Below are 25732 nucleotides of genomic sequence, written 5' to 3' on the forward strand. Positions count from 1 at the left end.
GAATTCTTTTCACGTGTATTGCGTTAAATATTAATTAACATGCCTTTCTAAACATCGTATGTTCCAACGACGTTATAATTCCTTGGCAGCACAGCCATGTATATTCTACCACGTTTCATCTCTTGCGATAAAGTTTGTCAAAATGCGTGCACTTATAACGGCCTTTTCTGCAGTTACTGTTCTTTCACATTACATAACCACCACAACTAGCTGCCTGTTTGCTAAGAGTTTTAAATAAACCGTCTCCTCTCTTCGTTAATAGGAGTAGATGGAACTAACACGCTACTGTTTTGCTTTACAGTATTGCTATGGTTTTCATTGACATCATCCGTGTTTACTCCATCCATTGCCATGTCAGACATGTTGGCTGATACAAATCCACAAAGAATATTTTTGATATCATGCTTTTATTTTATATCATAATACATGGTTAGAGAACTCTTGGAATGTTATATGTAACAATCATTCACCACTTTCGTTTAATGCCATTGAGTTAATGATACAAAAACGACATTCAATAACATCGTTTCCAGTAAGTTTTCTTACAAACAGTTAACTCTTTTCGACCTCATTTCAATCTCAAGCTTTGTTCAAATGCTCATTCGCCAAACATTTTGTTCAACAGTTTGTATCACCAAAACTTAAAACAGGAGATCACTGGATATGCACACAGTGGCAACTTATATTGTGTATTAGGCATAGGACACACTACTCATACTGCGCATTTGACGCATGAAAAGTTTACAATTATAGCATGGTAGACACTGTAAAAAACTTGCATTGATTAACTGTTATATGACGAAATTATATAACTCAACCTAGAGGTCGACCAGATGTAACGAGACACGGACAATTAAGGACATGGACCTTCTCCAATCTTTCTGTAATTTCCGTAGCATCATACACGCGTTGGGTTTGAGTAAATAGATAAATGTGTTTCATGTAGTTGTATTTGTGGATTATCTATCTATTGTTTTGTTTAGTTATTTTTTTCTGCATTTATTGTACTAATGATTAATTGCTTCAAGGAGCACAGAGTTGTTTTTAAACATATTCGCTGTCCTCTATGATAATACGAAAATACAAATATTAACAAAAGGTTATTTTAACATAAACATTGTGAAGTCTTATAGACATTTACTTATGTTTTGTTTTTGTTATGCAACAAAAATTATACTTGACATCATAAGGACAGCATGGAATTTTGGCACGGATGTCAAATGAGATTACATTTTTAAAACAAATATTGATATCAGGTCTTGATTTTTCAATGGTGTGTGATACCTTTTATCAATACACAAAAATTATTATTACTGAAGCAGACAATATGCAATTGATTAAATATGAATAGATCACAACAAAACTGTCTACAGTAGCAAGTCAATGCATTCCAGACGCTTAATCTTTTGACAACAGGTGAAGTAGAAAATCAATAGCACCTAGTTTGTTGTGAGTATTCATAATATCAAGAATTTCATGAGCTTTATACAAATTAAAACAAAATACCATTAAAGTATTCTTACTCATGATTGTAAATAATTTCTTACTACACCCAGACTAAACTTAGAAACCGCTATTTGGACTGTTTTGACACTTTCGCGCAAACAACAAACAGCTAATTTGGTAAAGATAATTGAAAAGTATATTTGGCAAATAAGATAGAGCAATAGCCCATTAAAACATTCAACAAACGTGTATAAAAAACGACCGAATTGAACGTCCTTGTTTTTAATCATTAAAATTTGTATTCATGCTATAAATATGGATTAATAGACGAGTAACAATTGGAAAGTGTTGTAAAGACGAATAAACATTAGTACATGCAAATCACAATTTTGTACAAATATCACATACGCATGTTCAGTTCTGAAACAAGGTAGTTCGAGAACGTATGGTAATAGGGTATGGGGTCATTTTCCATCCGCCTCCCTTCACTGACGGCATATTGTACCGCTGCAGCAAAGCATTCTCGGCATTATGCACGTCCATACCAGGACCGTATGGCTTTGTGGACGTGCATCGCGACCCTGAAGACCCACTACATATTTCGTCCGAGTCGTCGTCAGAAGAATTAGAATTGTCTGAGGATACTCCACGAAACCTGACGCTGTCTGTCAACCATACGAACTGATCTGTGCCTTTGACTTTAGCCTGTTCCAGTAGATGTTTCATTCGCCGTTGTTCGTAAAGATGAGCGCGAGTAGATTGGGCGATGAGAGGAGCAGAACATTCTTGGTCTTCTTTGGGAGGATCCTTGAAGAATCGTATTCTGGGAGGTTTCGGTTTTACTTTTTCTGGTTTTTTGTTGACTGCTCGTAGTAGTTCTAGTCTCTCACACCAGGTGAGACCCGCGGCATCAGGAGGAAAATCAGGCTCGACCTGGTGAAGATGAAATGAAATATAATATGAAAACTAGAACAATTTATATATGAAACATATTAATCTATATCCACTCTAATTATATTAAATAGGCATTTTAAACACACACAAAAGCAGAAACGAATGCAAAAGCCTAAGTAAATTTCTAGTGAAAAGTTGAAATCCATAAGAAACATAGAAAAACAGAACATCGTTATATCATACAATTTTATATTGTATATAGAAAATCTGTGTATTTTAATATTTATTGCAGCTACATGTCAAAACGCACACATCAAAACAATCACAAACATATTATTATAAATTTGAAAAAAGGACATCTAGATTAAAGAAAATCCAACCTTAAAATAGTTGTATATATCTATTTTGATAATAATTAACTAATGATTAAGAGAACTACATTGGTATTACAAACGCTAACGATGTAACTAGCACATACATATAACTGCGTTTACTAAAACAATATCAAGGTGGCAATCAAATAACAATAATAGTAGATTTGAGAACATCGCATTCCAAATCAATCTTGATTACGGTTGAAAAATCATTGTGTCTACTGATCAAACGTATGCTGGTTTTGTATTACATCAATTCATAAATACTAGCAAAAGCCTGGTTTGAATGGGGCATATTTGAGAGAAATGCATGTATAACCTGACAATACGCAATAGAAAGAAGATAGAGTAATGCATGAATATAAGTATATCAAGTGATTGTACGCTGCGCAGATGATAGAATAGTACATGTATCATGTAACAGTATGATGTGCAAGGGGGAGGGGGACATCAGCATTGATCTACAATAGGGTTGTACAGGTGTTGCCATATAATGACAACAGGAACATAAGAGAAAGCAGAGTTATTCGAGAACAAAATATGACAAACAATATTGTGTATACAACGAACAATATATAAAACAAAGTGAAAAAGGTTGTAGTTGACAGATGAACACAGGTGACATTTGATAAAATCAGTAAGACATAAGATATGAGTAAGTGTTAACATGAACAATTAATAAACAGAAAAATATTCTTGTACCTCATTCATGTTCAAGAAAATTTAAAGAAAATAAAAATACATGATCTGGGATTCCCATGATATGAACTTTTCCACATGAGCCATTAATTTGAAACATTTTACAGGATTATAATTCAAGAAATAGCAAATTACAAAAATTCCCCAAGAGATAATTTGAATCGATTAGGTCATGAAAAAAATGAACGATATATAAGTTTCAGGTTGCACTTTTGGAAAGGAATGGTACTGAAGAATGTGTTATCATACAACATGGTACTTTAGAGAAAGCTTCGACGGGAAACACAGAGAGTGGGATCGGGTGCAAAAATACCTTGATGATTCAATACAATAAATGATCATTTCTTGAGAGGATCGTAGCGAGCGGCAAGGCTCACATAAGCTCGTCCTGCAGAATCAAACCACATCTGAAAAGCAGGCATCATGATTGTCAATAAAACACACAAACATATTAAGAAAACAAATCAAATCATCTAAACACAGCAAACATGAGAATGAAAATATGTGAAATTTAAGATTTGTATGTGGATGTTGACTCTTATCTCTTATTGGAAACAATTCAAAAGTTCTAATATAAGTCAGAAGACAATTATATATTACTCCTAAGTTGAATTTTATCCACATATGCTTCAAATGCATTCATAAAGTATACAAGTATAAATTCGATGATATATCTCACTATCTTCATAAAGTTGAGCAGCTAGATATCATGTCAGAATAAAGTGTATTGGGATCAAATTAAAAGCAACTACCGACTCATTAAAATACAAAAACTGATCTACTTTGAAGTTGTACTAAAATGTATAGTTCTGTTTACATACACAATACTTTCAAATTGTTCCTGAAAGTTTGCTAAATATTCTCGCATGCAGTTAGGCTTACAACGTAGACAAAAACCCAGTATGTTTAGTATATTACTTTTCCACAAAGCTGCGATAAAAATGGAAATTATAAACAAACAATTTTTTTTATGAGAGGTTTAATTTGAAGTAATAAACAATTGAGAGAAATTAATTTGCAAAGAGCGTTATGTTACGTTTGTCTGAGGGCAAAATAAATTAAATGAAATATTTAATCTTCCAACTAATTGTATTATCATAGAACCATATTAAAACATGCATAGGCAAACACTCGTGATGGAGTAAACAGTATGTGCACATGGAGATCCGTTAATCGTAACAATCGCTACAGTGTAGAGCAGGTATGCAACATTTGTTTTAAAATACGACAAGTACATGTGACCATATGACTAAAGAGGTGGAAAATCGCACTCCTTGTCTGTGCATATCAATATTACATTCCATTGTGTGATATTCACGAAGTCACTCGTGCTTGTCAACCAATCTCGTGCAGATAGGACTATGTCTATATCTATGTGCCAATTATACCCTTTCACTACTGAGAATATTGAAGAAAGGAAACTCTCAGCCAGGAGCTTACTGATGATTTCGTTGCAGTCCGTAACTTCGATGTTCTCATGATAAAAGTGTAATGCAATTTCTCTCATTTCTTGCTTTACAAAGACCAGCTGATTGGTAAAATATACTAACTGTAAATATGTTATGTGTTTTTTTTATTATGAGACAAGACGTGGCCTAAAATAAACAAAAACAGTAAATTATACATTTTATCATAAATGCTGTACAGTAAGAGTGCCCATAGTAAACAATCGGAATATTACGCATATAGAAATGAGAGAAAATCACCCAATGTATTGTGAGGCTGTGAGGTTAAAAAATAAGGTATACATTTATTTCTGTGCATTTCTTAATGGATTATGGCATTTTGCGGATTGGGAACAAACTGTGTACCCCATCTCTAGGTGTAAGGGAATCGGAGTTGACCTCTTGAGATGTTGCGTTGATTCCCACGCTGCTGTTTTCCCTCAGAATATACTCAGCAACCCGCTTCATACTTTCAGAGCTCTCGATTGTGGAAATGCTTACAGCATTTCCAGGCTTTGTCTCGTTTGTATATTCTTCCGGTTCCTCTGTCCAGTAATTCAATCCAGGACTAACAGATTCCCCACGAAGGCTATTAGGCAGATCGCTCCGATCTGACCGTACCACTCTAGCAGAATAGGCATTTCTGTTATTGGCCGCGTTTTCAGATTTGCGCAAGGCACTTGCACGTGTTTTCTTTCCTTTGATGTATCCAGCAAATCTACTTCTTAAATTTTTTGTACAGAACAATTTACTTGTCTTCTCGTAAGAGGCGCTTGATGATTTTTTTTCCGGAAGAACTGTACCTTCGTGACTCTTTTGTTGCATTGCCTCTTCCTTAAATTTTGCTTGATCACTAAGATTTATATCTGCAGCGACAAGCATACCGTTCTTCGATTTGATAACGGGAAAATCTACCTTGCCCGCGTCTTCTTTATTTAAAATCAGTTTCATCTTTGGCTTGTAGTCGACGTTTGGATTTATCACTTTGACATAACCTCTGAACGGAGACGAAACCATTGTTTCTCGCCGACTGTCCTTTCGATGCACAGGCGAGGAAGTCGAAGGGTTCCAAAGAATAGGTTTGGCAGTTTTCAGTATAATAGGCGGTCCTTCCAAAACAGATTCCGACGGGAACAGATGAAATGTGCAGGACGGTTCTAATGTTTCGTTCAACCGAACTTTCATTTCTGCTCCAAGGCAGGTTGTTGATAGTCTGCTTAAGCTTATATCACTTTTGTTGTCCATATTGTCTGGGGAGAAGGACACATCAGGTGTCATGGGATATTCGCAGATATAACCCTGGCAATTGTGAAAATAACACTAACGTTTATAACACCTATTAGAAAGAAATTACTACTTTGAATACTTACAAATATGATCAATTTCACATAAAACTGGGCAATCAATATTAAATTATACATTAGTATTATGTTAATGCAATTACCTGTTACACCTGTTATCTCCCCTTTTGCCTATCATTTGAAGTAAAGCTACAACTCACTCCAGAACTTATTAAAAAATATGTTAATAAATTGATTTTGGTAAGCTTAACCAGAAAATCTAAACAAAATGAAAAAGAAGGCCTTTTTTATGCCTTCTAAATAAATGCGATTATTCTCAATTCCACAATTAAAATATTATGTGATATCTACTGTGCAGCAATGGAATAATGGACGACTCTCAGAACACACAATTCACACTATGCTGTATCACAATGATTATATTGTAAGGACCCAATAACCATTTCCTTTTATACCAAAGCAAACAGAAGGCCAATACTTCCATAGGGAGGAAAACACTTTTAACTTGCTGCAAATAACCCATCACCAGTGCGAAAAACGTAAATCGAAATATAAAATTAATTTCTAACTAGAACTTGACGTTTCAGACGAGCAGTGACGATCGGTTTCTGAAAATTCACAATAAGGAAATCTTACAGTTAAACTATTGAACATTTTACATGAAAAAATAAATGGCAGCGTTTCACTTCAAATATAAAAAATTCAAAAATATCCTGTAATCAATGACCAACATAGCATTCTACATAACACTACTAAAACATGCAGGAAATACAGCAGATAGGCTATTTGGCAAAACGTTATAAAACTATTCCAAAAAAGGAATATTTTTATCACTTTGATCATAAACCGAATAATACATCATCGCACTATACATGCATCATTTCATGTAATCACCTATGTTATATTACAATGAAACGTTAACATATGAAGCCATGCATTTCCATTATTTACAAATATAATCAAAGAATAACTACAGATGTAGACAGCTCAGAAGCCAAACAAATCACATCTATGTAATAGATGTAAGCGTCATCGCTATAGAAATGAAAGATGCTAAGATGTAGACAGAAAGAGTGTATACGGCCATGACTGAAGTATCAAGGCCTTGCATAAAAGAAAGAATATGTAAGTCTCAGGGTGCAGTTACACACAGGCTGACCAAGTCGTTACTGACACATACACTTCCCGACATATACCACATGCCGAAGTGTTTATTATTGTTGATGTCATGTTGTCACATCAGTTAATTATAACATACAAACATGAACATTGTTTAATGATTGATTGCTCTTTGTATCATAATTAATATTACTACACATGCAAAATTTAATTGATACAATAATTCATACCATCTTTCCGTAGCACGAATAAAGTGCATGTGCATCTGATGTGCGGATCATCTCGTTAAGTTTTGATGGAATCATTAAAATAAAAACATAATAAATAATAAAGGCCCTACAAGACATGATCATCGATGTCAAACACTTGAATTTAACGAATGTTGATTAAGATTAATTAAGATATCCTATACGTTTAACTCCATCTATCTTTTAAAGATTATCAGCATTTCATGTCGTTTTAGAAAAACAATGTGAGTATTAGTAAAATACAGATACACATATATTTAAACTTTTCTTTATTTTTCTACTAATTTGTAACATTTGTTAAACCAGTTCGTATAATAATTTTGAAATATATATGATATTCACTCTGAAACATTGCATTACACCGTGGTTATTGCCTGCTAAAAGTTATATATTTAGTTTGAAAGTACGATAACATTTTTTTAATGTATATTAAAGTAAACGTAAGACATCCAAATAGCTTCTTCTGTCAGTATAATCATGACCCAAGTGAATTGCGACATATGATCTTGTCTTGCAGTTAATAAATGTACGAATTTCGATTTATATTTATACTGCTGGTCTGCCCGTACCACATCTAATCTAGGGTGGATATACTCATATCTAATGTATAAAGTTGGTAAGGAATCATACTTCACTCTTAGACCTGGCAAAACTTCGACCATTTACAGAGAAACTTGTTGAAGGGCGTATTATAGTTCGACCTTTCACTGTGGACGGTCTGACATCCAGTATAACGTGTCCAAGAGTTCTAATATTGGTAAATGTGCTGAAGGGGCGTCGCTAAGGAAATTACAAGAGTTTGTGATGAAATGAATATCCCCGTTTGTATTTCTACATGGTGTACATGTTGCACAATGCATTGCGTATATGAGATCCTATAAAAACGTTATTGCTTTATTTCAATTAAATCAATGAAAATATTTAGTCATATTGATTTTATTCTGGTTGATTTCTATCCAACTAAAATAGACATAAATACATTATTCAATTAAAACCTGTTCTTTTTTTCTCCTTTTTTCTGCATTAAAGTTAATCGTATCCTGGACATAGAAATCATATTCCTAATTTATTCTTCAAATTTTGCATATATGATACAAATAAAACATGCATCGAATGCATTCCGTGGTCGTGAACATGACATAGCGCAAGTGATACATGTACTGTGATCGTCATGCTAAGACCACTTGAAACGTGTAAAAAACGAAAGCTGATTTTATATCTCGTTGATCAATTTACTATAACAGATCTCGATAATATTTTTCGGTTAACTGTCGATTTAAATGAAGAATATTGTCTTCATTTATCCATCCTGACAAGCTAGAACAATACTTTTACGCTGACAAAGCTAAATAGTATTTCAGATGCTATACACAAAGTCCGATGGCTATATGAAATATGACATAACAAGGGACCGCAGGGGGCAGCAAATTCTTCAGAAAAGCAAAACAGGAGCAATTTAGGTTGATGTATATCAATGCTATTGCATTTATAGATGGAACGTAAACAACAGCAGTGGTTTTAGACAATTTTATAGTAAGATTGACCTGACCTTTGACAATTCACACTCAAAGTATACAAGATTTTGTGAGGACACCAAACGAGTTTGAGTTGTGTGATGTCAGTGTCTTGATATTTGATGAGCAATTTAGGGGGTTAAAAAGGGAAACAAATATAGTGAGATAGCATAACTGACAATTAACCAAATAATATTAACACTGTTAACATGTCGGTAGAATAATCATTCGGATTCTAAAAGCTGTTGACAATACAAAAGAACTGTACACTAAGCATCATGAGTGATTCAAAATTGTATGAATTAAGAAATATGGTTGTTCTGTGCTCCGAAAGATGTAAATTTTACCTTTTCACATCTATGCTGGGAAGTTAAATGGTTCGAAAAAGAGTAACTATATAACCTGTCCACAATATGCATTTATTTCTGTGATAATGATATTGTTTGTAACATGTCGTTACAAAGGATCAGTAAACGAGGTGAAAAGATAACAGAATGTGTAAAGAAGATTTGGTAAATAATTATCCTAAGTGATATTTTAACATAAACCTTATCTAGAGTGTGGTATAACGCACATCAATAATTCACCCCATGCAACGACACAGATTTACATATTTTCTTCACCTTCTCTTTTAATTTATAAAGCCATTCTCTTCACATCAAGTCTGCATTCATGAAACTGTTATAAAAATAGTTCATACTACATCACCAAATATGTATACCCAAGAGATGAATAGATTTCTCAATGTGGCGAAATACAAAAAAAATGAGATGTGTCCTCCTTTAACACTGATCATCATATGGACGAGGAATTTCGGAAAATAGTATAAACAATACAGTGAAGAAATGCTAGGTTATATCACATTTAGCAAACTGATCCTTTTCAAATAAAATGAAATCGTTTATGTTATCACATATTATGTCCAAAGCAGTCAGCATCATACCAATAATTTTTGTACGATATCGCTTTATAAATCCACAAAGACGTGCTTTTCATTTCTAAGGATACTCACTTGTTTTTCAGCCGCTACACAGGCAAGTGTATCTAGTGTTCTGGAGGTGCTGTTAGTCTGTACATGGTTGTCCGCTCCCGATTGTCTTGCTTGACTATGAAACACACATACATTTGGAAATCATAGTATGAATTAAAACAACAGTGTTTCGTAAATATAACAAATATCTAATATTTTTAATAGATGTAACAGCATGGAAAATATAGAAATTCCCACAATCAGAACAACATCTGAGTATCTTTGTAAAATAGATCCCGTTTGATGTGCAAATATGCTCAAACTGTCGTCTGGCAACGCAATGAAACACTGAAGAAACATATTTTGTTTAAGGTTGATAGCAATACATTCGTATCTGTCGGCCATTATTGCATGCTACATGTAGCAATATGCTCAAAGACAAGGAGTTGTCACTCAAAAAAAGTGCAAGGGGAAACATTATTCTGGACAACAACAAAAACAATCACATGTCAAAGTTATTAGATCATAATTACCGGGTGTATAGGCATGTTCTTCCATGGTGTTCATTACGCAATTTTATTTCAAATCATTCCTTGTAATCAATACATGTGTTATATGTATGTGATCATAATCTACAGGTCACTACGTATAATGTAATCGGTAACTGTAACGAGATTCCACTGAAGCAAGGAGACTACAGACTGACAAAATATTCATTTAATTAATCGTTACAAATGCTGTTTTGATCGGCACGTACAGCGTATGTTACTATATCTAGCACAGTAGAACAAATAACATACGTTCATATATGCCGTCCATCTCTTCAACTACCCTCTGTATCTATCAGTTATTGTCCTTTTTTATAACAGAACAATTGCATAAAAGGAGGTGTGGTTCGTTAGAATTTGCCCCAATATCGCAAACGTCGCAAACGTTCCGAACGTTCTACAGTGTAACTTTTGAGCACGTTCTCAATTGCAAAATCAGATTGAATTTAGGCCTTATATCATCAAATAAAAAAACATCTTTATCCATTCAAAACAGTACCGCTATATTTGAAACATCGAAAGAAGTAACAATATTTGAATAAAAAGAAAACATAAAATATACGTAATTTAGAAGAATGGTGACGTTTAGGGATGTTCAATGTTGGGACGATTAACGGGTTTGAACGTGTTCATCAAAGGTTCATGACACAATTACATGGATACAACTATATATCTTTGAAAGAGATATAGATAAAAACGTTTGCAATGCATTAGTGTGGCTTATGTCATAGTGGTATTGTTTTCTTTTTGGAATGGTACAGGTAGATGGTGCATGCTACAAAAGACGGTGCATCTACGAAAGATAAACAGAATACATAGAACGTATTTATAACTTCTATAAATTCAAAATAGGACAAAAAGATATCTACACAAATAATTCAGAAAAATACTATACAGGGTTCCCTGCCAAAAAATACATATGTATATAAAGTAACAAAAGCCATTCCTTATATATTATCATAATCCCTAGATACGGTAATAAACACATGATTCCGATAAAACACACATACAATGTACCTGTATTGAACACTGACTTTGTATCATAACACATATTTGTTACATATTTATAGGATTTTAAAATATTAAACGCATAAAGTTTTACTCACAAATATTGTGATCCAAAAAGTGAATAAATTTGAAATACTTTTAAACCAATTTGTTTTTGAAAAAAAATCACACAAATTAAAATAACACGTTGTTAGTAGCATTTTATGAAAATACATTGCACTTCATTGAAAAAGGAAGATTTATAAAGATAAGTACCACAAAATAACCCAAAATCAAATGAGCTTATTGTTTAGTAAGTACCACATACCAAACAATGGAGCAAGAAAAAGCACTTCACATAATTCATTTAATAAACACCAACATTCATTGATTTTTAAACCAATAAAAATCTTCAAACTTCAACTGGTCCGAACCCTCTAATACCTATGACAAGCCCAGTGCCAGCAGGAAAATAACATATGTTCTAATAATTGGTTACCTCTTTTCGTAACTGAAAGTGTATATGTAGCAAAATTTCGAATGAGTTTCTTACATAATTTTTCAAAATATCATAAATATTTTTATATTCATATTCTATAAGAAATTCAACAATAACGAAACATCTGACTTGTTAATCATTTCTTTACCTTATAACTCTTTTTGAAACGTAAAAGCTGTATTGCTTTTGAAAAAAAAAAAAATGATACAATGATGATGATATCAGTAGTTACAAAATTTAATGCATATTTTGATTTGATGACATTTAACAACATCACACAAACAATGTTGAAAAACAGTTATCATCGAAAATCAAGGGAGATCATGCATTCTCTTAAAAACATAAACATACGTCAGATCCTGCCAAAGACAGATATTCTTCTTTATTGGGCGTCTTCCATTGCTAGTAGTATTTACATCTAATTAGTTTATGACACTTTCTAGGAAGTCTAGACTATAGCAAAAATCTGAAGCATGATATATGTTTGTGATAAAAAGCAAAAGATCTCTACCTTACAACCACAACGTCGTACCCTCCCTCTGGCAAACAGAGTTGCATAAATTTTCAACATATGTTAAAAATAAATCCTGTGATTTTGAAAATTCATCGTCTTCTCTCAAATAATTGAAGTAATTTAGATCTCATTGTACAGCAAGGTAAAGCTCTTTCAAATGGAGATAAAAATCGAATACAATTGTGTAAATTTCTGCAAATTATCATCGAAGCATTTAGTAAACTAGATTTTAACCCTGTTACTTTTCGCTATTTGTAGAAAATTTTACTTGATGCTGTTTTCATTCATTAACAAATGTGCAAACATAAATATTGGAATTTACTGACTGCAGGAAATTCTTGAAAACAGTCAGTATAAACAAGCTGATGATTTACAATACACCATGATATAGTTTTAAAAAGCTAATCGTTATATATAAAATCTACTGTATACATTCTGTCTTTATAAAATACAAGGAAACTACACAATGAAGAGAGGGGTTTCGTCTATCTAAGGAATCACAAGAAATATCCAATCTACAGAGGTGTGTTATAAAATGTAACTAAAAAGGAATACAGAAAGGCTTATTATGACAGTTATTCAAATACTGTACGAGTTGAGGTTGAACTGAAGCATACCTATATAGATCCAATCGTGCATATTATCCCCGTAAATATTCAAATAATAACTGCCAATATTGAAAGAACATGCATATTGCAACCTTTGTCAAAAACACAATCAGTAATAGATCAAGGACAGATAGTAAAGTAAAATGTAGTCTAACAAGTGCATTCATTTGGGCTGCCAATTCCAGGTAAGGTGCGCTAAAAATGTATGATAAAAAAGGTTCTTATCGTAGATTATGATGAATCGAAAAAGATTTTCCTTAAACTAGTATAAAACCTGCAAATGTCTTATACTTTTGAACCTATATATACGTATATTGTATGCACTAGTATTGAATGCAGAAATTTCATGAATAATTTGTTTCCATAATGTATTTACTGTTTAAAGTAAGTAGGTCCTATCACCCGTCCGTTTGTACTGATTACGCGATACGTGATAAATTTGAAAATGTTCATTCCAACAAAAGGACCAATAAATAAAGTCCTAAAGCACAAAACGTCCTTTCGGTACTTCTTTTTTATATCGAAAGGAATTTACATTTTAAATAATATGTTTTTCGAAATGAACTAGAAAGTAGGTCACCATATACAGCCTTAATTGTTTGGGCAATTTCGCTTAGTAAGTTAGGTAAGTGTACATAAATTAAAAGGATTTTATGACCCATTAGTGATTGGTTTGGCTATTCTACTTATTGGATAAAAAAAAATATACTCCATCCAAAATACCAATTCTTGAACGATCCTATTTCCTTTGCGATTTCCTAGGATGACGTTTTTGACACAAGGTTGAAAAAAAAATGCAATTGTCTCTCTCAGAATACTACATAGAGTGTAATAATCAGGAAAATAGTCCATATACTCCCAACTTTGTGCACTTACCTTGGCAGTCTCCATGCCCTGTGTGATGAAGTAACATATAACATGTTCAATAAGTCTAAAAACACAGCTTAAAAAGTAAACAATTGCACTCATATTTGCACTTTAAACTCCTCAAGTGTGAAGAGCTCGTTGTTACATTTCTGGTATGTCTTGTGACAAATATAGCACATGATCATGTTTTCCTAAAATACATAAAATGTATCTAGAGGAAAATATTTGGACTTATTGGGCATATTTCAATTCAGTAAATGTGATATATCTCTAAGTCCATGAGCATGGTAATCTTATGGCAAATACTGACAGTATGACACAGCTAGAGAAAAGCACACATCCACATGCATTCATGTATTATTGGAGCAGACCAAAAGACTGCCATAACACACGGATGTTGTAGATATTTTGAAATTACCTTAAGTCTCGAAATCCTTTACTTAAATTTGTTTAATCTCTTCAGACATTTATGTATTGTATGTACTACAGGTTACTCCTACACTAAATTTATAAAATTAAGATGTAATTGTACAAACCAAACAGTGTAACAAAACGTTCTGTCTGGCCCGAAGTGTCCAATGTTTGTATTGATATACAGTAGGAAGGCAGCCCCATCCAATGATGTCCATGCAATCAAATTATAATGATGAAACAAAAGTCTGTAAAATAACTTCATACTTTCTTAAACAGTTTTTTATTGTATAATAATTTGCAGCAGCTGTTGATTTTATTATGAGGGAAAAACACACGTAGCATAATATACTGTTGTTTTCACATCAAATATATATATATGGTCAGCATAAAGTATTAATGAAAACATATGTATACAAAACCACTAGTACTGAGCCAGTCAAGTGATTTTGTTTCAGCAGACACCAGCCATACACAATTTGATTTGGTCTAAAACTTACAGTGCCATCCAATATGGTGGATACCTCCATAGAGAGGATCAATCTGACACCTGTGTATATATACATATAGATTATTTTTGTATCAACTTTTATGAACCAAAAGATTGAGCTTCACTAAATACACTTTATCCCTTTAGGATTATTTAAGTGTGCGACTATTTAATATTATACAATGATGGACTTCAGGTGAGGTCTATCCCTGATTCACGACCCTGGTCTGAACAATATTCACAGAGGCCAAAGGCCGACGTGAATATTTTTCAGCCCAGGACCGTAAATCATTGATAGACTGAAGTCCGCAATTGTTTTATTATATGACATTTTTCAATGAAATCAATTTTTTTTCATGTCATAAACAGATGGATGTCATGGACCATTTTGGAATCACAGATTGAAGGACTTCAAATACAAAATAGCATACACACAAATTTAGTTTCAATTCATGTGATATTTAATTTTCAGTAAACATTATTTGCACAATCGACATCATTGATATTCACATAGTTCAGAATTTGATGAGATAATTCATTTTTAGCTGAATTCAGTAGTGTGATTGGTAACAGAATTACAGACTGGCTGGGAAATTACCTAGGCCTATTTTTAGTAGTGGTCTGTAACACTTTTGTATTTATAGGTCGAGGTCTGTAACACTTTTCTATTCATAGAACGAGGTTTGTAACATATTTACAGACTCGTCACATGACGTCGCTCCTCCAATCAGGGCTGGGAATTAGCAGTCATATAATAATCTTGAATATCTAACATTGTAATACAGTATTTAAGTTTGTATGTATTAGAAGTGTTTCAGTAGGATAAGGTATACCCAGACAGCCTACACACTACTGCCAATCACATGTAATGTTACACAGAACTATACAAGCTGGCATTCTTTCATATACAAGTCTATCTTGAAATAATACACTTTGCTTCCATGTCCACAAAACCCAGCCGGGCCATGATTCAACATATCTTTAATCTACAATTATTTTGCTACCTTATATCCCCACCAAACTGTCATGGATTGGTCTTTATTTCTTATACTACTCCTTCTCTTGATATAGATATAGACTAAATAAAAATACCAGGGGTGGATACAAAATGTCAAGAGATTGTAATCAACTGGTATTAGCAATTGACATGTGTATAATTGAATGTATATCCTGCTGACAATGTAAATCTCTGGTATCTAAACAGGCTTTAGACACAAAATCAGTTATCAAATTCAAGTTACTAGCGCAAGACTCCATGATATATTTATGAATTGTCAACCTGAGAGAGTCTATTGATAATAAAACAGTTATTGTACGATCATCAATTAAATCAAATACAGAGTAGCAATCACCTCCAGCATGCATGTACTAATATATAGCATACAGTAATTGATCAGCAATGTTTTAGTGCATTCGAAAAATAGTCCGATTAAACAAAACATAAACTGAGATTTGTTTTCACAAAGGTAACCAGTCTCTGATGATACGATAGCCACACCTATAAACATGAGTGCAACTCCAGTTATATCAATTGAACAACGATTAAAAAAATACATACAAATAGTGTCTGAATGTTATAATACCCCCATGAGAACAGGTGTCTGTGTGTATGTCAGAGATACGTGACATAGCACTGAAGTAACTAATGTCATTTTGTTATCATGGGGGATGTTCTTCTGCATAACATATTTTGTCCTAACAGTGTGTTGTCAGTTTAATGTTAGAAATTGTACATGTGGTCTCTATATGTTTTTTCAGACACTCATTTCTATGTATATTTAATCAGGTGTGCTTTAATTATTATTTGTTGCTGAAAATTTAAAGCTATGTTTAGTTTATCATGGCTTCAGAAATGTGTGTGTTATATTCTGTCTATAAAAAAGATTTGATCACCAGAAGGTTTTAAATATTTAATCTATCCAGGTTTTTAAATCTAAATATTTGAGAATGCCTCCATAAGTATACCCTTAACCTTGTTAGATTACCTTTTAAAATATTTGTCAATCAACTTATTGAAATTTTGTCAATTTAAATATACAAGTACATTCAAGATAACAAAATTACAATATTCCCTCTGAAGTGAACAAAAAAAACCTTTATCATTCCATTATATGTAATTACCATGTACTGGTACAGGTATACATAATTGGTCCATTTACACACAAAATTATCCATTCAGGTCCACCCTTGGCCATGTCTCATTACAGTGCTAAAGTTTACAAAGAAACTTACTGATCTGTTATATGTTTTACAATACATAGTAGAATTTTAGTTATTTTTCATGGCTTCTAAGTCAGTCTTACAAGCTTAAGGCTTAGATAACATTTGTACATGCAGAAAACAAAGTGAATCTTTTTCTGAAATACCAAAGTGAATGTACCAGGTACCAAAATAGTTCAATGTACCAAAAAGATTGAAATTATAACAAAACTTCAAAATTAATTTAGACAAACTATAATATGAAATATTTTTCCAAGAACACTTATGATCATTATAATACTGATAGGAATCATTTTGAATCAATTCTAGCATTGAAGAAATATGAAGGTTTTTTGAAAGGCATCATCAGTAGATCCCTGAAGAAAGTAAAACATCTCCTACAATTTAAAATAACTACTTATTCTTAATTACTGTTGTAACAGTTAACATTTATTCATTTTTTTGTTTTTTGTTTGTTTGTGTTTTACGTCCTATTAACAGCTATGGGCATTTAATAAAGGACGTCCCAGGTTTTGGTGGTGGAGGAAAGCCAGAGTTCCCAGAGAAAAAACCACCCACCTACGTACGGCCAGTACAGGTCTGGCAACTGCCCCATGTAGGTCTCAAACCGACCCAGTGGTAGAGGGCTAGTGGTAGCAGAATGTCAGACGCCTCAACCACTTGGCCACAGCGGCGGTCAAGATGTATTAAAACAAGAGGCCCAATGGGCCTGCATCGCTCACCTGGTATTAATCTCACACTTGTAATCTTAAAAGTGGACTAAAATACAGGCAGAATATCAATATTTGATTCATAAGAACCTATTAAAAGATTTAAACATATGATGCCTGTGACCTTGAATGTCGAAAACAAGGACAACAGGTTGAAAGTGGATCAAGGTCATTCATTTGAACAAACTTGGTAGTCCTTCATCCCAGCATGCTACAGGTCCAATATCAGTACCCTTGGCCTTTTAGTTATTGGGAAGAAGTCGTTTGAAGATTTTACGACATTTGACCCCTTTGACCTTGAAAATTGGTCAAGATCATTAATTTTTACAAACTTTGTGGCCGTTCATCCCAGCATGTAACAAGCCCAATATCAGTACCCTGGGCCTTTTAGTTATTGAGAAGAAGTCGTATGAAGATTTTAAGACATTTGACCCCTTTGACCTTGAAAATTGGTCAAAATCATTCATTTTTACAAACTTTGTAGCCGTTCATCCCAGCATGTAACAAGCCCAATATCAGTACCCTGGGCCTTTTGGTTATTGAGAAGAAGTCGTTTGAAGATTTTAAGACATTTGCCCCCTTTGACCTTGAAAGTTGGTCAAGGTAATTCCTTTGAACAAATTTGGTAGCCATTTATCCCAGGATGCTACAGGGCTAATATGAGTACCCTGGGCCTTTTAGTTATTGAGAAGAAGTCGTATGAAGATTTTAAGACATCGGACCCCAGTGACCTTGAAAGTTGGTCAAGGTAATTCCTTTGAACAAATTTGGTAGCCCTTTATCCCAGCATGCTACAGGCCTAATATCAGTACCCTGGGCCTTTCGGTTATTGAGAAGAAGTTGTTTGAAGATTTTAACATATTTGACCCCTGTGACCTTGAAAGTGGGTCAAGGTCATTTATTTGAACAAACTTTGTAGCCCTTCATCCCAGCATGCTACAGGCCTAATATCAGTACCCTGGGCCTTTTTGTTATTGAGAAGAAGTTGTTTAAAGTAAAAAGTTGACGCCGGACGCCGGACGGACGACGGACGCCGCACCATGGCATAAGCTCACTTGCCCTTCGGGCAGGTGAGCTAAAAATGTAAGAATCAAATTAAGAAAATAAATTGTGTCACAAAAAACGTTAGATCTAGTGCACAAGAAAAATAATATTAATCTGTCCAGACAAATAATGTAAGTTACATGCGTACATGACTACAATATTTATAGACTCCTGGCTCATGTTTACTAAAACAAGACACATGGGGTGTCATTAATAATCCAACACAATCAATACATACCGGGTATACTGTACACATGTTAGGAGCAACTCTAGGTTTTAATTTACATGTTTAACATTGCATTAAACGTGAGCATGGCTGTGTATTACTAGCATGTCTAGGTGCAATGTATCACTACATTTACTGACAAGGTAACATACACACCAGTGTAACCACAACAGGTTCACACAGAAACCTGTACCTGTACAAACCATCCCAAAAAACTCACTTTCTGGATTAGTTCAGATTAACGCACACATAGTAGTTAAATTGAACTTGTGTCATGCTGGTCAGATTATCTCAAAAGAAGAATTTGTATAGTCTATAGACATTAGGATATCCGATCTTAATTGGTGAAACTCAAATTTCAAACTGAGAAACTTTTATTTCACTGACCAACATTGAACTGCCTTAATGATGTATGTGATAAGATCAAACTTGTACAAACAAAGCTCTCATTTGAAATCTATATCCACACAGACCCTACAAAGGGAATATGTCCATGTCTTAAGAACGGTATTGTAATTCCTCCTATAGGAAAGTCACACAGTGCCAACGTTTTTTATGAGGTACGGTAAATATACTGACTGTTTGATAGCTAGTAATGTAAGTTATGTAAAGATGTATTTTGATAAAAAAAACTATGACATTTCAATTTTTAAAAAATGGGAAGAAAAAAAAAATTGTCTCATGAAATGAATATTTAGAATCAAACTAAATTTTACAGAATTAATCATTACCATCATAAAGTTGTTCAAATTTTCTCCAGTGAACAGATCTAGATTGCAATTAAAACACTAACAAGTACATGGTCCTATATAAAATGACATCACCAAAACATGTTAATTATCTGTATTCATGGTACTTTAATTATATTTCTGTATTGTTTTACGCCCCATCTGATCACCAATTTAAGTCATATACATAAATCTTATTTGGAAGTTTCATATTGCAGACCTTTACACACTAATGTAAATGTGTATGGCTTAAAATATTAAAGCTTCATAAGTAGTATTTTCAATCTATGATCTATTGATTTCCTATCTCTTTATGATTGAATTTTCGAAAATTATGGCAACAAAAAAATAAAAGATATATTCCTTTTGACCTGTTAGATAATACATTTTATATACTGCCATTATCTACAGTGCTTCATTCCTTATATTTCCATCAAAATTCAATGGCATTTACCGCAATATAATTATACACACTTTTCTTTTCTAAAAGACCTTACTGGCCTCTTTATTTATGTGGTGGGGTTATGAGGAGCTAAAGTGGTTTTTCTTAAGGCAGATTAAACAAATAAAGAATTGCCATTCCACTTGATATTATATGGTTTTTGTGTATATTAGCTGTAGATATCAAACTAAAACCTCATGAATGAAAACGCAGAATACACAATTCAACGAACCAGTCAATACACAACCTGTGTATTAAAAGTACAGCATTGTAATTCCTTCCACCAAGGAACGGTTCACAAGCTGTATAGGGGACATGATCCCTTTGATGCTGTACACATCTAATGTCAATATGATCGCCCGAGGATTTTACCCTTACATGAATGTCAACAACAAGTGTCCCAAGGTTTATCTAGCTGTCTATTCAGATAAGGAGTCTTTATACTTTTCCAGTGTATCATAAAGAGATTACATATATTTTAGAACTTCCAGTTCAGTCAGCACAGAATACTTTTGAATTGACATTAGAAAAGGTCCTTTTCACTGGATTTATCCCGGACACTCTCTGCACTAGTAATCTAATGAACCATTAAAGCCTTGTACTTGAAAATCACAAACAGGATATGTCAGGATTGTGTTCCTTTATTGTTTGTGTTATTTCATTAAGTGGTGTGAATACTTGGACATACTCAATGTAAATTGTTACATTGACGTTACATATGTATATATACATAACCTATAATTTGTTACATTGACGCTACATATAATATACATAACCTATAATTTGCAAATCTAATGTTAATAAAAAATATATATGCACTGATAAAAATGCAACCACTTTGCAAGTCTCTAATTGATTAACTACCTCCATTTCTTGGGGTATTAGCTTGTGGGATTTACTATCTTGTATATCTTTTGAAGAATTAGTATTACTTATTTCTTCAGCAAGTACGTGTTTCAGAAGAAAAATATAGATTTCACATCCTTATCTGAAGGTTGCATGAATGAATATCTTAAATTATTACAGGGTATACTAAGAATACCACACCGTAACCCAATACAACACGTTCCACAGATCTACATATATTGCCCTAGATTAGCACAGAGCATTTTGAATTAGATAAGTGATTTTAATCCTGTAGATATTGAACACCTATTGAGAGCTGAAGATTTAAATTAAATGTGATTGATTTTATCGCAATAATTACATACATTTGAATATTTTCTCACAATTTGGGCATTCTACATTTATAAATAGATAATCATGCATTGGTAAGGTCAAGCAACTAAATGAGTACACCAATGCTATTGAGACTACGTAGTCCTGTAGCTTTTCAGTTTTATTTACTCAGTTTTTTCTCTCTGTTTTCTTTGAACTATATGTTCAGACCTAGATGAGGCACACCGATGTAAGTATTAAGTTAAGACAAGGTACCCAGGTGGGACTTCATAATAATCTGCAATTTATTAATTTTAAGCCCAGATTGGGGTCATGGTTTGGGCACTCAATAACATGTGGGATAGAGGGTTTGGGATGGGTGTATTGTAAGGTTTAAGGTTAATGTAAGGACCAGAACATGAGGTTTCTAGCTATGAAGCATGGGTGGGCTAGGTACCACAGATGGGCTTACAGTCCGGTAAATATAGGGTAAGTTAACAATGTAATGTTTTCCGCTTTGACACTGCTCCTCTGACACGTCTCCTAGGTTTGGTAATGCCGGTGAAGTAATAAATCTGTAACCTTCTCATTATTTCACAGCTAATCTAGACAAATTACACTCTGATTCACTTACATTTAAATCACATAAATGCTATCTTGAAAAAAGAAATCCTTCGGATTCCAAAACTGTGAAGTTTCCAAAGTGGTATGGAATTTATTCTCATTTACAATACCTTCCTGAAATTTTTTATCAAGAATTTGAAGTCATACATAATTGAAAAGTTTAACAATTAATCCATGAATGGCAACCCATAGTGTTGTGTATAGAAAATGTTCACACTTTATCACAGCCGACTTGGGTACCAGGAAACAAATCCTCTAATGAAATACATACGAATCCTTAATGCAATGTATATATAAGAGAATATTTACAGGTAGGGGTTCATGTTGAATATCATATATGTCTCATGAGTTCAAAGCAGGAATACAAATCTATATATCTATATGAACTCTGCAATTCAAGTGAAAAAGTGCAATTCATTAATTTTGCAATATATAGTTTTTCAAAGAAGTAAAATGTTAACGCATGCATACATAAAAAAAGGCCCGTGAATATTACACAAAGCTTTATATCATTATCTTTGGTGCTGAGGATAATCCCAATGTCACATTTGACTACTATGTACAAGGTTGTGTACAATTGTGCCATTTTGAATGATTCAGTTAAATAAAAATGTTCAAATCTGCTGTTTCTTAGTCATGCGTCTGAACAGAATTTCTGGAGGTTTTGAAAGAACTGTTCTAATGGTTAATAACAAAAGTCATATATCTTCATATTGACAAATACTGGCGAAAATGTCAAAGTGTATATGAATTCTTTGATGTAATATTTGATAACTATATTGTATATAAACCCTGTATTGAAAAAAAGAGGCTGGATATACAACAATTTATTGAGATGAGATGCTTAATCAATATAAAAATAATAGGGTTACTATCAGTGACGTGTAAATTAAGGACATAAGTTCTAGATCAATATACAGACCATTGTACACAGTCTAGAGTAAATATCCCATGCTGAGAAACGTGTTGTTAATCAAACATTCACAACTAAAAAGAAATGCATTGATAAAAATAATTCAATAGGTTTACAATTTGAATGTGATCTTTGAGAGTTTTCCCTTTTTATTTAAAGTGAACAAATAATTCATTCCTAATAGGGCCATTATAGAATTAAATGATAAATACTGCATGGATCATTTTACAATTAGAAACAGGACGCAAGTTTTCATAATCATCAATATTATAAATTTTTGGGAAAATGATTTGCCAAAACGTTGGAGTTTGCATGGACTTGTCATTTACATATTGTACTATCGGTATAAGCAATGTAATACACTGTAACCAAATGAGACAGAGTATCAAGATCAATTCACTGTACTGTTATCAATTGAGACAGAGATCTCGATACACATGTACTTTTCAGATTCTCAAAGACTACATGGCCATATTTGATCTCTGAACTGACTTCTAACAAGTTCCTACTGAACTTGGTGATACCCTACCATCTTCTAAACTAGATGAAAAACATGGACTCCCCTATGATATAGTCACATGCATGTTTTCTTATATTTTACCATTGACCTTGAGGTGAAGGTTATGGTGACTTAAATACAGCACACACCATCAGCAAGAATCACACCTTCCCTTTCAAGTTTCCTAAAGATACTTTATACAACCCAGGCAAGATTTCACAAGAAATTAAGCATTTATTTGACCTTTGACCTTGAGGTCAAGGCCACCATAACCTTAGTTTAGTGCACTGCATACCATCTGCAGGCATTGCATGTATACTTCAAATTTCATCAAGATTTCTTTGATGGTTTAAAGCTTTAGCCCAGACAAGATGTCACATTAAATGCTACAACAACCTTCTGGTAATGTCATTGGCTGCTCTAACGGGGATTTAGGCTTCAGTTCTACCAAGATAAGGAAGGAGACATATAATTATAGTAGAAAGTTGATTGGCTGTACAATGTATTCAGTTACAAATCTTAGAGGTTTCATATATATATATTGTATACTCAGACCAACACACTCTTAATTAATTAGATTAGATTATATTTCTTGAATGTTTTGTCAAAACATGTACATGTAAAGAGTGTAAAATAGAGAGAGCTCAATTAAAATACTGGTACCTACCGTAATGATGATGCTGGTCAACATTATACTAAAGAATTTATATTTAAGATGGATTTTATAGGTGAATCAAAAATGTGGGAACAAATGATGTATTAAGATATGCATATTTTATGTGTAAGTTTTCATATTAAATCAGCGACATTCAGATATGTTTATAATTTCCTGCAAATCTAGACTATTTTCCCTTTCAGTAATTTTTAGATTTCATGTACACCTCAATTAATAAATGCCTTTATTGAATATGATACTTACACTGTGACAGTTTGTAAAGGATGGCCTTTTTGGGGTCCATTTGAAGCACCAGCAGGAACCATGACTTTTGTAGGAGATTTCCCTCTATCCCCTTTTGCTGAGTTTATTCTTGGAGTTCTCACACCCTCATTACGATCTGATTCTACACATGAAGATTGAACAGAATCTGAACGCCATGCAGCATCAGGGGCTAGTTTATACTTGTAAGCATGATCCGGATTAATATGAACATGATTGTGTTTGCTACACTGATGTCCGTGACTGTGATTGCTAGATGTACGAGGGTTACTGACAGAAGCACCGTTAGGTAGAGAAACTAAACTATCCTTCCGATTTGTATAGTACATGGAGGCAGTTATTAACTGTTGATTACTGCCATTAGTATTTGTACATTGCGTACAAACCGTTGAAACCTGAGTCTGTGTTGAAGACTGACTTTGTGTTGAGATTTGATTTTGTATAGCACCAGCACTTGGGGTTGGAGCAGAATGGTGATGAAGATATTTCCGGAGCTCCCCAATGGGAACATCCGACTTTGTCATCCCGGGAGGGCGAAATCCATTTGCATATGAATGCTCTTGCCGATATTGTTGAATATATTTCTTCAGATCCCCATAATGTCTAAACATGAACGAATCATCTTTTTGTTGTCTTGCCTTGTAGTCTTTCCAGGGTTGAATAAATTCTTTTTGTTGTTTACTATTTTCTTTTTCAGGTTTTCTGAAATTATTTTTTGGATCATAAATCCATCCCGTAACCTCCTCGTTTCGAACCTGAGCTTTATAAGACTTCCCGTCAAGTTTGACATTTTGAAAATATCTAGAGTCTATATCCTGTTCGTCGAAATCCAAAAGTTTGTTCTGAAGTTGTCTATCGAGAAAAAAATTATATTCATGGCTGGATTCTGGCTTTTCATCTGCTGTCATGACATCAGCGTGCAAAGAAATGGTCATTTAGAATTATTGACAACTTGCATGTGCTTGCTTACGATGTCTCTACAAAACTCTTCGAACATTCACGTTTCGCCCTGTTATAGCTCAGCCCGTCCTCCATTGTCAAACAATTCGTGTTGGTAAGCAGTCAGCTTAATCAAGCATTACCTGTCACACTCCACCTGAGGCCCAGCGTAGGGGAAATGTTAACAGCCAAATACAAATAATGCAATCAAAAGAAAGTAAAATTATGGAAGCAAACTAAAATGTCACCAATTAACATATAAAACATCTTTGTATTAGAGTTATTTCCAAACAATGAAACAAAAGCATTACATTATTTAATTAAGCACAAGGTGACGACAAAATCAAAAGCACCTGCT

At 33.5% G+C, this 25732-nt stretch overlaps 1 protein-coding gene across 13 annotated transcripts; it reads right to left on the reverse strand.

Moving 5' to 3' along the window:
- Positions 1-390: 390 nt before the first annotated feature.
- On the reverse strand, positions 391-25612 carry LOC110447298. Of its 13 annotated transcripts, none has more exons than XM_021492891.1 (7): positions 24418-25599; positions 14043-14060; positions 10053-10146; positions 8157-8306; positions 6729-6767; positions 3727-3820; positions 2293-2379 (listed from the first exon to the last, which is right to left on the reverse strand). In XM_021492891.1, exons 1-6 carry the CDS (start codon positions 25368-25370, stop codon positions 3752-3754), a joined length of 1323 nt encoding a protein of 440 aa, XP_021348566.1. In that variant the 5' UTR covers positions 25371-25599; the 3' UTR covers positions 2293-2379; positions 3727-3751. The 13 variants fall into 13 exon arrangements, with proteins under 13 accessions (XP_021348565.1, XP_021348566.1, XP_021348570.1 ...); XM_021492895.1 differs by lacking the exons at positions 6729-6767; positions 8157-8306 and adding exons at positions 5225-6157; positions 12556-12583 and having other exon boundaries at positions 24418-24551; XM_021492894.1 differs by lacking the exons at positions 6729-6767; positions 8157-8306; positions 24418-25599 and adding exons at positions 5225-6157; positions 12556-12583; positions 14570-14690.
- Positions 25613-25732: the final 120 nt, after the last annotated feature.

Source organism: Mizuhopecten yessoensis, unplaced genomic scaffold, assembly GCF_002113885.1.
Source record: "Mizuhopecten yessoensis strain PY_sf001 unplaced genomic scaffold, ASM211388v2 scaffold3281, whole genome shotgun sequence".
Taxonomy (NCBI): domain Eukaryota; kingdom Metazoa; phylum Mollusca; class Bivalvia; order Pectinida; family Pectinidae; genus Mizuhopecten; species Mizuhopecten yessoensis.